The 16,222-nt window shown below is 57.1% G+C and overlaps 2 protein-coding genes across 3 annotated transcripts; both read right to left on the reverse strand.

Annotated features, from left to right (window-relative positions):
• Positions 1-1,576: 1,576 nt before the first annotated feature.
• Positions 1,577-7,232, reverse strand: LOC308644224 (protein lyl-1). The gene is made up of 4 exons (XM_081285081.1): positions 6,404-7,232; positions 4,981-5,335; positions 4,798-4,889; positions 1,577-3,981 (listed from the first exon to the last, which is right to left on the reverse strand). Exons 2-4 carry the CDS (start codon positions 5,310-5,312, stop codon positions 3,566-3,568), a joined length of 840 nt encoding a protein of 279 aa, XP_081141207.1. The 5' UTR covers positions 5,313-5,335; positions 6,404-7,232; the 3' UTR covers positions 1,577-3,565.
• A 517-nt stretch (positions 7,233-7,749) lies between these two features.
• Positions 7,750-15,532, reverse strand: LOC308646036 (tRNA (guanine(26)-N(2))-dimethyltransferase). 2 transcript variants are annotated; one of them, XM_081288557.1, is made up of 16 exons: positions 14,957-15,532; positions 14,234-14,289; positions 13,874-14,016; positions 13,530-13,717; positions 12,223-12,338; positions 12,032-12,144; positions 10,958-11,106; positions 10,717-10,803; positions 10,571-10,640; positions 10,350-10,484; positions 10,163-10,248; positions 9,911-10,019; positions 9,742-9,818; positions 8,841-8,960; positions 8,635-8,761; positions 7,750-8,517 (listed from the first exon to the last, which is right to left on the reverse strand). In XM_081288557.1, the coding sequence occupies exons 1-16, from the start codon at positions 15,214-15,216 to the stop codon at positions 8,368-8,370; spliced, it is 1,986 nt and encodes a 661-aa protein (XP_081144683.1). In that variant the 5' UTR covers positions 15,217-15,532; the 3' UTR covers positions 7,750-8,367. The 2 variants fall into 2 exon arrangements, 1 of the variants encoding a protein (XP_081144683.1); XR_014021301.1 differs by lacking the exon at positions 7,750-8,517 and having other exon boundaries at positions 8,841-9,057.
• Between the last annotated feature and the right edge of the window lie 690 nt (positions 15,533-16,222).

The following is a 16,222-nucleotide window of genomic DNA, read 5'->3' on the forward strand; positions in this document are numbered from 1 at the left end:
CACCTGCGCTTAGGTAGGCGTCCTGCTCGCCGACTTTCAGTTCCTTTGGAGGGTGTTGGGTGTTGTCCTTTTCAAAAGTGTTTTGGAGCTTTCTGTCCCCCACCTTTCCCACCACACCCACCCCCCACGGCCACTTCTCTCTGGATTTTAGCTGTAATGTCTTTACTCTTTATTTAGGGGTGGGGCAGTCATTGTTTGGGTCTTTGCTATTGCAATTGGGAACTCCTCCTCTATTTGAGCAACTTGGGAACAATTTGGTAACACACCACAGGAAGTAGCTCCCCCCAAGTCCCCTCCTTCCCCAAAGGATGGTGGGGGCCTGTCCAGAGGTTCTTTAGAAGTCCCCCTGGGAGGGAGGGGAGCATGAGCACGCCCAGCCCCCTCCAGGGTGTGACTTGGCCCCTCTGGCTTGTCTTTCTGTGCCTTACTCCCTCCTTCCTGCGTCTCCTCTCCCTGACCCCCTTTTCAAGTCCTTGTGCCTCTCTTTCTCTCTTTCTTAACGGTATGAAAACACAAAGCACAGGTCAGGATCCTCTGAAAGTCAATCAATCCAACATTGCACCAGTAGGGGTGGGTTATGGGCTTTATTTATTGAGAATCTAGTTTGTGAGGCTGTAGCCCTGAGCTGGCGGAAGGAGGGAAGGAGCCCTCTGGGGAGGAAGAAGGGCCATTACCTGGGGTTGCGCGGCTGGCAGGTGGTGCCTGCTCCCCAGGGCGAAGCCGCTAGGTGGCTGGCCCCAGGGGCGGCTTCTGTTGGAAATTGAGCGAAGCCCTCCCCCGCTCTCCTCGGCGTTCCACGCTGAGAGGACCCCAGGGCTGAGGGGCAGGAGATCCCGTGGGAGACTCCCGGGGCGTGAGGAGCAAGGCCCCGGGGTGGGGGGCCGGGCGGGCCGGGCGTGACGCGCGGTCAAAGTGCAATGATTTTTCAGTTCGGTTGGCTAAACAGGGTCAGAGCTAAGAGGAGCGGAAGGGGGGTGGTCCCTGCCCGGCCGCGTGCGCCCTTTCCGTCGAAGACAATCGGGCCGCGGTGTGCTGTGACACTGTGGGAGCCGGGGTCAGCGGGGCACCCGCCGGGGCGAGGTCGAAAGCTGCAGGCCAGCTGGGCCCGGCGGGGTCGTTTGGGCGGGCAAGGTGCGCTCCTTTCCCAAGTAGTGGTGTGAGGGGCAGGCGAAGGGCAATGAGGGCGACAGATGTGGGGACGTGTCAGGAGAGGGAAAAAAACCCACAAAAATATATATATGGGGGAAATGAACTTTTTTTTTCATTGAACCAAGTGCAATGCATCAGAGAGTTTTCCTATCTTTGTATGTTAAGAGATTGTTAAGAAAAAAAATTCTATTTTTGTTGTAATGTCCTCGAGGCTCTGGGGACGCTAAAAGAACTAGGCCTGCCCCGCCCTGCGCGGGGATGACGAAAGCTGAGTGTTTTTTCCTTTCCTTTTTTTCTTCTTTTTCTTTCTTTTTTTTTAAGTCATTTTCCTGCGTTGACGAGGATGATCTGGGGTTTTTATTTGTTTCGTCGTTCGTTCTCGGTTTCGGTGGGAGGGCTGAAGGAAACGTACACATTTTGAAGTTAAAAAAAAAAAAAAACACCTCGACATGAAAAATCAAAACAAAACCAACAATATCAAAAAGGAAAAAAAAGGACGAGAGAAAATTATTTTAAGATAATTAAACATAAAAACCCTGGTGCTTCTTACATTATAAAGTACGTTTAAAAACCCACAAACTATTATACATAAGTTTATGAATCAATTAAATATCCTGCACTTGTTAGGAACACGCATATCCCTTCTTTGTTGAGTTTAACGGAACGGGACAGCGGCGTGCGCCCGGCGGCTGGGCTGCTCTTGCCGCGGATCTCCCCGGGCGTCCCCTCCCTGGGCACTGCGCCCCCTCCTCGCACCGTCGCCGTCTGGGCACAGGGGCGCGGCAGGGGGTCCCAAGCCCCTCCCCTGCAGAGGTCAATGCCAACGAACAAAAATGTTCCTTCCCTCCCTCCCTCTCCGCCCCGAGCGCCCTTCTTCGAGCCAGACGCCAACTTGACCCTCACCAGCATTATCAGGAGCGCGCTCAGCAAGTTGGTAGTTTCCTCCCCGAACCTCTTCCCTGGTGACCCCCACCATCACCACCACCACGACTCAACATCACTCCTCCTTCCCCGGCCCGCTCCGGGGAGCACCCGGAAGGCTCGATGCTCCAGGACAGGACCAGCCACGCTGACAGGTTGATTTGCCCAGACCCGCGCTCGCACGCACGCACGCACACGGCCCCGCACATAGCCCCGCCCCATCCCGCAACCAGCCCTGTCGACTGCCTTACACACCCGCCCCCGCGCTGGCCGGCCGACCTAGTGCCTTGTTCTCACCCCCGTGCTGGCGGAGCGGACGCCGCGCTCTGGGTCCCAGAGGGGCCGGGTGGCTCAGACGACCCACCACTTCCCCACCCCGACCGTGCTGAACGGACCCCCCACACACACACACACACACGAGAGAAAATAAGGAGCAATAAAGTCACGAGAACTTTTGTCCCCCAATCGAGAGCCCGAGGGGCACCCCAGCCCCACCTCTGCTGCCCCCATCCCACCCACCCTTGGGGCGCCCCCTTCACCCCGCAAGCCAGCCTGGGCCAGCCCCGCTTCAGCCCCTCCCGGGAGATCCGTGCGCCCGACCAGCACCAGCATCGCGGACCGCAAAGGCCGCCCGTCCCGTCAAACAAGTTTCTTCTTAGGCTAAGAAACGCAGTATATACGAGTATCTCTATATATAGTACTAATGGATTTGGTGTGCTTCCCCCTTAGCGTCCCCCTCCCTCTGCTCCTCCTTCAGCCTGGTCTCCCCTTCTCTGCCCTCCACCCGCCCCCCGTCTCTGCACTGAGATACATAAGAAACAAGGGTAGTTTACTGTCTGTTTTGTTTTCTGGGTTTTCAGTGTCCTAGCGGAATGCAAGTAGGCAGCCAGCCCGTCTGTTCCCTCTCCGCCCCGCCCCGCCCCGCCCCCGTCACTGCGCTTCTGTTATACCATCTTTGCCTGACTCTCTCCGGCTTCTCCATTGAATGGCTAATGTGTATGTGAAATAAAGAAATAAAGAAAAACAAAAGCAAGAGCTCCAGAGCCTTCGCTAACGCGATCGTGCGGGACCGGGTCGAGTCTGTGGGCTAGGTGCCGGGTATCTACGCTGCCTGGCTCTTCGGGCGCCAGGTGTGCCGCACACGCCATCCGAGAGTCAGTTCTTGAGTCTCCAGGAGGGGGCGCCGTGAGAAGGGGAAGACTCCTCCCTCCCCCACAGCGACCCCAGTACCCCCACAAGTGCAGAGGTGGAGCACCACTTGGGTCCGACGACCGCGCTTCCTGGGTGATCTACAGGGCGGAAAAAAAGTCTGCGGGGCCCCTTGGGATGATGGTCACCCTTCCAGACCCTCAGGATTTCCCCCCTATCGGGGACGTCGTGTCTAAGTCCCTCTTTGACAGTTCGCTCGGGAGCCGGCAAAGCGAGACCTTTCCTCCACTGTCCCGGTCTGAGTCTTCGGTGGCACCCACGGCTCAGAGGCGCCGCTGTATGGGGGTCACCGCACCTCGGGACTCACAGCCGCTTGCTCCATTTTGATGGGCCGTACTGCCCCATTGGGGATGATGTCGGAGTCTGCCAGGGGCGCGGGCTGCGAGCGCGCCGCCACCTCGGCCTTGCGCCGGGACCCCCGGAGGGCGCCATCGTCTGGGCTTCGGCGAGCAGGCCGTTTACGGGGCCCGGGTTGGGCGGGGCCTGCAGCCAGCGCGGCTGCCTGGTCGCGCAGCAGCCGCACCAGGAAGCCGATGTACTTCATGGCCAGGCGGAGCACCTCGTTCTTGCTCAGCTTCCGGTCGGGCGGGTGAGTCGGCAGCAGTTTCCTGAGCTCTGCGAAGGCGCCGTTAACGTTCTGCTGCCGCCAGCGCTCGCGGCTGTTGGTGAACACGCGCCGTGCTACCTTCTGGGGCTGGTGCCCTGCAGATAGGACGGGCGGGGCTACCCTCCAGGCCCAGAGGGCACCCCCTCCCAACCTCACTTCGGGCACAGCACCTTCATGGGATTTACGCCCAGGTGGTGGATTGTGGCACCACCACACAAGGGATCCATGTGTGGGGTCCATGTGTAGCTTCCCCTCTGCCCACGGGCCCCACAGAGAAGGATCCTAAGTCCAGACTGTAGACACCAGGACACTTCTCTGCACCTTCATACCCATGGCTGAGAGTCCCCAGGGAAACGTTTCCTTGGAGCTGTCACTCTGAGAAACTCCCCCTGCGGCCCACATTCTCAGTGTGCAGCTGGGTGTGCCTATCGTTCTGAGAAGTGCTCGCATTGTTGGTAGTCCTGTTGGGGTCTCCTGTGGCCAGGTGATTCCTGATGGCTGTGCTCATGTGTGACGCTATCATGTGGTGGTGGATGTTTCATGCATAGCTGTGGTTCTGTGGCTGACTCTTGTGTGGTTGTGGTTGTGTGGATGTCTCCTGTGTATCTTTGGTCCTATGGCTCTTTCATGGCTGTATGTCCCAGTGGAGCTGTCATTTTGTGGCTCCTATGCCCCACTGTGGCCAACTTTATTTTGCTGTGACTGTGCGGCTGTGAGGCGTGGCTCCTCAGTGACTGTGCTTGAGTGGGGTTATCTATGGAACTGTAGTCTTGTACTTGGGTACGACCTGTGTGTGCACGTATGTGTGTGCATTGGAAACACATCTTCCTGTGGAAGAGTGTGGTACAGACCTGGGCCCAGGCAGAGAGAGCCACTCACAAGTATACACACACACACACACACACACTCACCCTCAGCCAGGTCCAGCTCACAGTGGCTTGGTCTCCGCTTCAGCCGGCTGCTAGGGAAGATGCTAAAAGGTCCTGCTGGCCCAATGTAGACGCTGTAAGGGTTTGTGGGTCACAAATGCCTGTGGGCAAGGACCCTGGCCCCCAATATCCAACACCACCCCCAAGCCCCAGCTCCCCACTGACCTGTTGAGGAAGGGGTGAGGGTGGTAATGCAGAGCCAGGGTGGGCGGGGTAGTTCCCAGAGTGGAGAGGTGCAGCAAGGGGGGCCGGAGGGCACTCAGCTCTGTGGTGGGCATGGCTGCCCCTGGGGGCCTGGTATGACCCAAGCTGATCACTGGTACACCAGGGGGCAACCTGGATGGGGAGCCACCTCTGTGGCCCACCTCATCTGAGGGTAGAGGCCCAGGTGAGGCAGGCTTAGTGGGTGGGACAAGGGCTGGGCTGGAAGCACAGACCATCTCGGCCTTCTCAGTCATGGTGGGGCCCACCTCTGCCAGGGCCTGGGGTGGGCACATGGACCCCGAGGAGGGGTGCTCACCTGTGGGAGGGAGGGGAGCCAGTGGGAGGAGGAACAGGTGTGACCTCCCCTCACCTGCTTAGGCTAACAGAACCTTCAAATGGAAAGTAAAGCGGGGAGGAAGGAGGGTGGAAGTTCAGTGGGAAAGACAAGTGAGTGATTCCAGAAACTACCAGGACATCGGAGGGCCTTCTCTACAAGAGAGGGGTTGTCTACCAGGTGGTAGGCAGGAGCCTGGCAATGCCTGCTCTGGGCTGTTTGTGAGGGGATGTGCCTCCAATTTCTCTCAGAATTCCCTCTCACCTACAGCCTAGAGCTGAGACAAAGCAGAAGCCCCCGACTGACCCTGGGATCTCCTGAAACTCCAAGATTGAAACTGTGACCCTCAGATTTGAAGATCTGATTCTGAGATCCTTCACTGACTCATTGGTGCCATGTGACCTTGGAGTCCCTCCAAGATCCACTCTCTTTCTCTGGCCACCCCTTCCCCCCCACACACCCCAAGGCTGGCCCCATGGACTTCAGGTATGGCCCTGAGGTTCTTCACCCTGCCTCCACATTTGACCCTGGAAGTCCTCCATAATTGCTCTGGAACTCTCACTCCTGCTGAAAATGTTCCCCTTACTAATCCTGTAATCCCACTATCATAGGGTGATGATGGTGCCTGATGCTGACCCTGGGACCGACAACACTGTTTCCAGTGCCCACTCCAGCTCAGTCTAGCTCACACCCTCCCTCTGGCTTAGACACCCACCCCCACCAGCATCTATACTTTTGCACCCTGCTTTTTTTTTTTTTTTTTTGCAATGCTAGGAATTAACCCAGGAAGTTGCCCATGCTAAGGCCAGTGAGCTGCACTCCCAGCCCTGCACCCTTCAAACATTCCTGTCTGTGGGACCCCAGGGTCTGGGGTGTCCCAGCAAGGTGTGGAACTCCTTGCCCCTCTGCCCTGACTTCTCCAGCTGGGGAAGCTGGTCTGGCCCCAAGCTTAGGGAATCCTGGCTGATGAATGAATGAATGAACGAACAAAGGAATGCTGGTGGGGTCCCAGGCAGAGACCCTCCACCTTCAAGCCGGCTCCCTTCTTACCCCGGCGCTGTTCCAGCAGCCTGGTGAGTGCCTGGGCTCTGTCTCCGCAGGACTGGCAGTCCAGGCCAGGATGCGGTTTCCGCTGTCGGGGTTCAGCCAATGCCCTCCAGGGCGCCCCGTCGGCCCAGGAGTTGGGCCGCGCCTCCTACCGGGCTCCCGAAGGCCGCGGCGGCCGGTGGCGGCGTGAGTTCCCCGAGGGAAAGTGAACGGCTCCCGGCCCGGCCCGCCCTCTCCCCGCCCCCGGCGGCCGGGTTTCCTCCCTCTCACCCCCCGGCGCAGCGGCCAGAGGATGCTGGACCAGCTCAGATAAGGGCCAGGCCGCCTGGCCGCGCCTGATAAGGAGCCGGGCTGACCCCGGAGGAAACCGGCGGGCGGGGATCTCCGAGCGCGCGCCTCCCGGCCCCGCCCCCGGCCGGCGCGGGCAGCACTCGGCGGTCACCCCTCACCGGCCGGCTTTCCGCTTCCCCAGGCACCGGAGTACCCCGGCCCCAGCGTACAGCCTGGGGGAAGGGCCCGGATGCATACCGAGGGGAAACCGAGGCATGGAAACTTCAGCCTTTGGTGTTGTCTGGATCTGTCCTTTGGCTTTGAACACCCCCTGCCCTAATGGAGTGTCTCTGCTGATAGGGTGGAGGAGGGCCCTTTCCGGCCCACTGGGGCCTCGTGACCCGGGGCCCCCTTCTCCCCTCCTAACCCGCCTGGTTGGTTCCTCTTTTTTTTTTAACAGATCCCCTCCCAACTTCTCCACCCCCGTGACGGGGTGGGGCACCCCAGGATATACAGTTCTGGTGGCCTGGCTTTGAGCGGCTGGGCTGAGCAGTGTTCTGGGCTCTGGGGCACACTCCACCCATTTCCAGGTCCAGTTCTTAGGTGATGGGACTGGAGAGGACTTTAGTGGCTGCTCCAATCAGTCCCCACAACCTGGATGTCTGGACTACTTAGTCACCCCGAAGGGTGGAGCCACCTCCTGGCTGGCAGCATCCTGGAATGATGGTTCTGTTCAGGACCAGGCTGAAAGCTCACAAAGGGAGGGGCTCTGGTCACAGCTAAGTAGCAGCACAGACCTCTCTTATCCCCTATCCTGCATAAGGATCTGTTCTCCTTCGCCCTGTATCTGGTTAACCGCAGGGGTTCCCCAGGCAGGCCCTCCACTGCCACCTACCACCACAGCTACCATCCTCCCTGGAGTCCAGAACCAACCACCCTCCTGTCCCCCACCCCACCTAGGGGAAACTCAAGTTTTAAGCCCTTGAATTAATTGATGCCCCTACAAGGAAGTTCTAGAATTGGTCTTCCTTTTCAGCTGGGGATGAAGGGTGCACGTGGTGGACAGGAATTTTGCCCCAGGATTCCCCCTAAGGTTACTGAGCCCCTGCCCTCGGGGGAGGGGGATGCAGCTTCCCTTCATTGGGTGTCTGGGCAGCAGCCTGCTTGGCCCCTCTCTTCAAGCACCCCCACTTGGGCCACAGGGCAGGAAGCACCTGGTCTGGAGCGGATGTACAGAGTGCCTGGTTCCGGTCCAGCTTCCGCCGCCACAGCCCCGGGAGAGCTGGGCCAAAAGAAACCAGGCAGCGGGGAGGCGGTGGCAATGGGAGGACACACTGGTTGCACTGGGCCCAGGAGCACTCCAAGGGAGGGGGGAGGAGCAGAAGTCCCACGGGTGCGAGCGCAAGGCTGCCGCCCTGTGGTCACCTTGGGAATCGCAAGTGGCAGCTCTGGGGGGTGTCTAAGCAACCCTTGCCGCAGAGGGACATACCACACATGGTCAGCTCCTATTCCCAGTCAGGCAGGGACAGACATCCCCCAGTCAGGCAGATGCACAGCCACCTCAGGTAAGGAAAAAGGAGACAGAGGACTAGGACCCAGTCACACTGCAGGATGGATGGGAAGGAGGCCCTCACAGCCCACAGCCAGCCTCCCCACTCAGAATGACAATCAGCAGAAAATGACATGTCTTTATTGGCTCAGTCTACACCTGGCCCAGCAGCGGGCCCCGGGTCTAGGGGGGTTCTGGTTGGGGGGGTCTCTGGGCAGTCTGTGGGGGTGGCATCAGCTGAGGCTCCGGGCAGAGGACTGTGTGAGTAGCAGCACTGGTCTCCCCGTTGACAGGTGCCCTAGTGGGAAGAGGGTGACGTGAAGCCCTCTGCAAGCACGTGGCTGGCCCCAGTTGTTTCAGGCCAAGAGGGGTATCCACATGCCCAGAAGTTTTGGGGAGACAGGAGGTACCTCACCTCCTTGAACCTTTTGCAAGGAAACATCTTTAGGCGAGCAGCACGCTGGGCCCGATCCTCAGGGGGGTCCTTCCGCTTATTCTGGAGGAGCCTGCATCTCTCCAACACTTCGCTGGCTGCCTTGGCCCTGCAGGTAGACAAGAGTGCTGGGACCCCAGCTGGTGGCTGCCTCCGCCTGGCCCTGGCAGAGCCACAACCCCACTCACCCTGGCCGAGCTCGGGGCCGGGGACCCCAGTTGGCCTCCGGGTTGGCCTGAAAGCGCTTGAGTCCCCGCTGGCGCGAGCTGGGGTTAGCATCCTCCCGAATGGTGAAGTTGGCCTGCAGCCTGGGCAATGGGGATAAGGACTGGGGCAGCCACCGCATGGGTGTCCAGGGACCACTGTGGAGCCTGTCCAGCTTGGTGCAGCTTGCCATGGCTGCCCCTGCCCGGGTTTGTCATTCATTTAATAAACATTTTGCTTTTACTATCAAGTCTGCATGGTTCTCTCTGCTGGGAATAGGCCTGCGTAAGGCAGGGCTGACTGTCTAGCGCAGGAGACGGATGAGCAAGCAACGGGTCAGATCAGAAATAGGTAAACAATGTTGCGTCAGGACATGTGGTGAGCGTTCTGGTAAAAGGCACGGGGAGCCAGGAGGGGTGCGATGCCAGCCCAGGTGGTCGGGTCAAGGCAGGCTTCCCTGGGGAGGCAGGAGGTGAGAGGCAAGCCGTGCGGAGAGCGAGCACAGGCAGAAGCTGGAGGTGACTGCCCAGCGAGACTAGGAGTCAACAAGGAGCAGAGAGCACAGAGAAGATGATGGTGGGGGGCTCTTCAAGGTCTGGGGCCACAGATAGGACTTTGGTTTCTCTCGAGTGAAGTGGGAGCCATGGAGGGCTCTGGGCAGAGGAAGGGTGCTCTGCTGCTTCAGACATGCACAGCCCCCGCCCCCCCAGCAGATGGTGATAGCCAGGATGCGGGTGGGTCTGGAGGGCAGAAGCTGAGGAAGGAGCGGGCAGGCTTTGGATTTTGTTGAAAAAGTCCGTGCAGGGAGGGTCTGTCCTCTGCATACAGGGGTCCCCATACCATACGGTGGGCCGCCCTGTTCCCTCCTGCAGTTCCCATCTGTACCTGGGCTCCACACTGAGGATGCGGAATGCTGGGCTGGTCTCAGACAGTCTCTCCCGTTTCACAGGACACGTTTTCTCCTGAGGGCGGAGGTCAGGGGATGTTGGGCCCAAGGGGCCTTCAGAGGACCGGCACCCGCCCATCCCCATGTGGTCAGCCTGCCCTCACCCACCCAGCAGCGCATTATGTCCCAGAGAGCCGTGGAGGGGGCGTCCGTCTTCACGGCACTCTTACAGGCGTGGGAGAGTGAGACCCGGAAGCCAGCATGGAGGAGGGCCGACCTGGGGACAGCAGGGACTGTGATGGGAGACTGGACTCCTCGCACAGGAGTGGCACACCAGCAACCACAGCAGTAAGGCCACGCATGGGTGGCCTAGCGGGCCAGTGTGCTGGAGAACCCTGGCCACCCCCACCCCACCCTCACCGCAGCTGGAGGAGGCTGGGCGTGTTGCAGTGGATGGTGCTGCTCAGCTGGTCCAGCGTGTAGTACAGGGGCACATCCGGGAGCTCCTGAGGGGGCACAGGAGGGGCTGTGCAGCTGGTGGACAGGACAGGCTCAAGAGGACATGGGCACAGGTGGGGCCCCCCCACCCGGCATGGCCCACCCCTACCTCAGTGATGACACTCAGGACTCCCCGAATCCGCTCTGAGGTGTGGAAGCGCCCAGGGTTGGTGCTCACAGCCTCCAGGACACGGCCCACAAAATCCAGGTCGTGGATGGGCTCTGCCCACAGGGGACCACCAAGCTGTGGACACACAGGGAGCAGTGAGCAGGGGTGGCAAGTGGCCGCTGGGATTGCTGCACCCTCTCCCTCCGCTGGCTCAGTCCTACCTGGTGTCGCTGCCCACAGTGCTCACACTCAGGGCTCACGGGGGGACCACAGGCTGCAGAGAACTTGACCCTGCAAGGGGCAAGGCAGTTAGGCAGGTGGTGACCCTGGGACACCTTCACCCTCCTGCCCAAGGACCCCTGCTCACCGGCCACCAGTGGCTTCTGCTGCTTTGCCGAGGCGCTGAAGGTGCAAGGCTCCACAGCCCACGCACTGGAAGACCAGCGCCTGCTTGCTGTGGGGTCCAGGGCATGGCCATGAGCTCCCAGTGTGGTCGCCACACCAACTCCTCCTTCAGACCTGCTCCGTCCCTTTTAGGACCCCCAAGTCCCCAGGATGAGGCCTGATCTCCCCCTCAATCCACCATGCCTCCCTTGCCCTCCGCTGACCTGGCTGAGGCCTTGACCTTGGCCTGGCCCGTGAAGACGCGCACAAACACACGCACGTAGAAGTCTGCGCTGATGCTGAGCAGCGGCACCACAAAGCGCTGGTAGCAGTTGGCGCGGAGGTCCAGGCTGTGCAGGACGATCCTCAGGGCCTGGGGGCGGAGGATGGGGTCAGCCCTCCCTCCAGGGTCCCCTCTGCTGCAAGGGGCCACACACAGTGCTCAAAGCACCCGTTCCAGGCTGGTTCCCTAGGTTCCAAACCCAGTCCCAAGTGTCCTGGCTGTGTGACCCTGGGGGCTAGCCAGCAGCACCCCTGGGCTCCGTTTCCTCATCCGCAAAATCACAACCGTCCCTGTGTCTTTGTGGCCTTGCTGGAACTAATGAATGAGGAATGGTCATCCTTCTGTTGACCTTGTCAGTGTGCCTCCTTCACTGTGGACTGTGGGCTGAGGACCTAAGTTCTAGCCCCAAGGGCTCTGTGTAGGAAGTGGGGACACTATGTGATACAGAACTGCCCAGCCTTCTCCTTGCCAGAGGCTGCCATGAGACTCCCAACATGGGAAAGGAGGTGGGTGGGCATTTCCCAGACTGACCTGGGAAAAGGGCCTCGAGGAACAAGGAGCCCCTGCCTCAACTCCCCACAGCAACCCTCTAGGGTCGGTACCATCGTCATGCTCATGTAATAGATGCAAAACCAAGGCCCAGAAAGGTGCTGTCAATTGCCCAGCAAATGTCTGAACCAAACCTGGAAAAACAACTCTTTTTTTCCTTAAGCTGAGCACAGTGGCAGGCCCCTGCAATCTCAGCTACTTGAGGCTCAAGTAGGAGGATCACAAGTTGGAGGCCAACATAGCAAGATTCCATCTTTAAAAAAAAAAAAAAAGGAACAAGTATGCAACCACCTACTGCTACCCGCCCCTTAAAGACCTGTTATGGTCACTCCCTGGATTAATCTAGCCCTGGCTGCCTGGAGGAAGCAGAGCAGGTCTTAGGTATAGGAAGGTGTGCTGGGTAGGGGCAGCGAGTTTCTCCAAGCCTGGTGCCTCCCCTCCCTGGAGGGCTGGGAGCACCCCTCACCATCTCATGGCAGGCCCGGCTCTTGAGGGCCATAGCCCCGTACTTGCTGTAGCATGTCTCCCCGCTGTTCCCGGCCAGCACTGCCATGTCCGTGCAGGTGACACACAGCAACCCTTTGGGGAAGAACTGGGTAGTGAGGCCCTCTGGACCCCCCCAGCCCTGCTCCAACCCCCACATCAGCCCAGCCTCACCTCCTTCGCTCACAGCCTGCACAGCTGCATCCAGGAAGGGGGCGGGGCTGCCATAGGGGTCCAGGTCAATGACATCGAACCGCTCTGATACCTTCTGGTGCTGGTACATCAGCATCCTAGGCAAAAATGGTCCAGGTCCTCAGCCTCCCCCAGCAGGTATCCCAGCTCTGTCCCTTACAAGCATGAACTCCTGCAGGGTAGTGGTTCTGGCCTTGAACTCAGGGGCCAGCTCCCCAGGTGCAGGTCCTATCTTGGGCATTTGTTAACAGCATGGTTTTCCCCCTTAGACAGGCCCCAACTGAGCTGTCTAAAATCTTGGTAACAGCCAATACCAAGATGTGACTTAGAGCTGGCCCTCTGAATCCATGAGAAACCAGGCTAGAAGCCCCCCAGGCGGCAGTGAGGCAGCTCGTGCAGAGGTCACAAGTTCTACTGTGTTTACTAACCCACTGTTGGCACCAGAGCAGCGCCTGGCACACAGCAGACACTGGATATGCCACGGTTCATTTGAACAAATAAAAGGAGCACAAGGGCTGGGGCTGTTGTAGCTCAGTGGAAGAATGCCTGCCTAGCATGTGCGAGGCACTGGGTTCGATTCTCAGCACCACATACAAATAAATAAAGGTCCACCAACAGCTAAACATACACACACACACACACACACACACACACACATACATATAAAAAGGGGGGACAAGGAGTCTAAAATGGAGACCACACAGCATAGCCACATAGAGATTTCAGCCAATGACACTGCGTATTACCTACTGACATTATAGCTGTCTTAGTCTGTGTAAGTACACCCTCGTGTTCCCACAACAAAAATTGACTACTGACACATTTCCTAGAACATGTACCCAATGTGAAGCAACATATGACTACACTTACTTTTGGCAGAGTTTGGACCAAACATTCTTTTTTTTTTTTTTTTAGTTTTAGGTGGACACAATATCTTTATTTTATTTTTTTAATGTTTTAGTTCTAGATGGACACAGTACCTTTATTTATTTATCTTTCTGTGGTACTGAGGCTCAAACCCAGGGCTTCACATGAACTAGGATTTGTTCTAGTTCTACCACTTGAGCCACAGCCCCAGCCCTCCAAACATTCTTCTCTATTACTTGAACATTACCACAATCTGTGTAACACGACTGTTCTCTGGTACACAAGAAAAGTAGGGTTCAAATAGACTCAGTGAATCTCCCAAGGTCATGTGTCAAGACTGTGACAGGGCCAGGATTTGGCCCCAGACAGTCTCTCTCTATAGTGTACCTTACAGTCACAGGGCAGAGTCACCCAGAACCTACCGGGCATCTGCCTGGTTGGGTTGTACCAGATGGGCCACACCATTGAGCTGCACATTATGGCGCATGAGGTCCACAGCCCGGGCGGAGGCATCATTGGCAACCACAGATCTGAGACCAGGCACCTCCAGGGCGAATCGAATGGAACGCAGGCCTGAAGCTGCCAGGCCCTCCAGGACACGCAAGCCTTCCTGTTGGAGGAAGCAAGGACCCTGTTCCATCTATATCTCCTTCCTCTTCTGGGCCCCAGAGATTCCCCACCACCCCAACCCTTCCCCCTCCAAGAGCTCTCCTTCCCCTACTACCCACTAGATTCCAAGCCTGCACCTCCTCTGCTTAGGTCTTACCTCACAGATCTCCCCGACGACAGCTATTTGAGGTTGATCTCCTGGGGCCAGGTTTTCACCATCTTTCAAGTCAACCTTTTCCTCCTCTTGCTCGGACAAGTCCACAACCACCTTTTGCAGGTCCTTCTCACTTGGCACTTTGACTACAGTCACCCAAAGACACAAATCAGGGGATATCAATGACCCTCTGAGACCCCATAAACTTCAGAATACTTTAGATTTAGATTTCTTTCTGAAAACCCCAGGGGAAAGGCTGACAGAGCAGAGGGCCTTTCTGGAGTCTTGGGGGAGAAGGGGATGATACAGGGAGAGAGCTCTGTGTGATTGCCTGGCCCACTGGGAGCCTGGACCTCCACTCACCCTGGATTCCTTTGGTCCCCAGCTGAATGCGAGCAAACTCGGTGATCACAGCACACCTGGTGGGAGATGGAAGGTCAACTGGTATCTCTAGACAGGGCCACTCCTTTGGAGTGGTCCTTGGTAGTGTCATTCCCTTTGCCCTTCAGCAAGAATGTAGTACCACCCTAATCCTTTTAGGTTACCTCCCATTTGTCCAGCATTTTAAATTCTCAAGAGAAGCCCCACCTAAATAGTTAAGATGTTAATTGTTAAATCTTTCTTTAGATTTACAGAACCCAGGACATCTCAAGACCTTCACAACACCTTTATTTCAACTAACACAAAACATGTAAATTACTGTGAGGTTTAACTTGCAGAAAATGTCTAAGATCTACAGGAACTAGCCCCAGGAGATTAAGGTCAAATGCAGTGTTCCAGATTAGAAAAGGAGACACATGCTCAGGATGACAAAGACCCTAATCAGCAAGTAGCTTTCCGGCTTTGCTCCTCCTTCCCTTCCTTGTAAAAGTCCTCTATGACCCTGAGCCCCTCAAGATGGAGCTTTGAAGTTGAGCTCATCCATCTTCTGAGATGCCAACCCTCGAATAAACCGGAAACCTTCCTACTAACTCTTCTCTCCTATTGATTGGTCTTCGAGCAGCTGGCAGCCAACTTATTCCGGTAACACCCTCAGCCTCACTGACCTACTTCCCTCTCCTAGGCTGACCCCTGACCCTTGCTCACGTCAGGTCGCGGTTGAACTCCTGCACCGGGTTGTAGAAGACCTCGTTGGAGCTGGGGAAAACGATCTTGGCGGCCCCCTCGGTGACTGTAGTCTCCTGGGCCGTGGGTGGGCGCTCTTCTCTGCAGGGCCCAGTACCGTTCTCCATTGCTACAGGATTCGGGGGCTTTGGGGGCTGCCACTCCACAAAATGAGCTCTACAAAGGCTGCGGGTGGAGCGGAGAGTGAGGCTCAGCCACAGAACAATTCTTGCATGGGTCATCCACGGTCGCTTCTGCCCACCAAACCTAGTTCGGGGACCGGGGAAGGCATAGAGGGAGGATCAGAGAGCTGCATCCGGGGCCAGGAGTGGCCTACACAGTAGGGACTAAGTAAACCCAGTGGCTTCAGTAAACTGACACCCTCCGTTTCCAGAGACATTAGCCCCTGCAGAGCTTAAAGCTCTCAGGTGAACCCGCCCCAAGTCTAGATCGCTCCCGGCATCATCTAAGTTCTTCTCACTTCTTCAGGCATAGAGAGCTGAACAGTCTGGATGCACGTTTCCCGAATTAGGATCTGGGAGCCGCCATATTGGCACAGTGTGGGAGGGGCTGGTCACATGACCAGGGCTAACCAGTCAGTGACAACACTCACGGTGGGCGAATAGGATCAAAATTTATCGCGGAAAGAAAGTGCGCTGAATGTGCTGCGCAGGTAGTCTTAAAGCACAAAAGCTCCCCCGGGAAGGAAACGCATCACATCTCTTTAGTCAAACTGAAGATATTGTGGTTCGGAAAGGGAGAAGTAAACAGAAACTCCACACCTACTGATCGCGTCCTGTGTGCTGGGTGCAGTATACAAATTATTTCAGAGCATCTTGAAGGAATAATTCAGGCTCTGGGATCGGATTTACTGAGTTTGAATCCCAGCCCCCTCACATACTTTGAGTAGGTTAATTAAACTCTCGGGTCCTCACTTTCCTTACATGTTAAAGCAGAATCTTGGCTTCCAAGTAAGAGCAAAGTAGAACGACAGAATTCCTGGAAAGTGTGCAAAGCAGCCGCTCACACATAATAAGCCCTCTATAGGTTCTAACGGGTCCCAAAAATTGAGAGTAGCGGACCCGGCTACCTGGGTCCCAGCCTTACTTCACCGTGTTGGTAATTCTTAACTCTGCTTTTAAGTTTCCCTATTCGTAAAACGGGCAGAACGTTTCAGTTTTCGTTATGGGCTGTATGAGTTAGTACAGGCAAAATGCTAACGGAGGCTGACATCACTTAAGCATCTTA

Source organism: Spermophilus citellus (genome assembly GCF_964194105.1).
Source record: "Spermophilus citellus genome assembly, chromosome: 3".
NCBI lineage: Eukaryota > Metazoa > Chordata > Mammalia > Rodentia > Sciuridae > Spermophilus > Spermophilus citellus.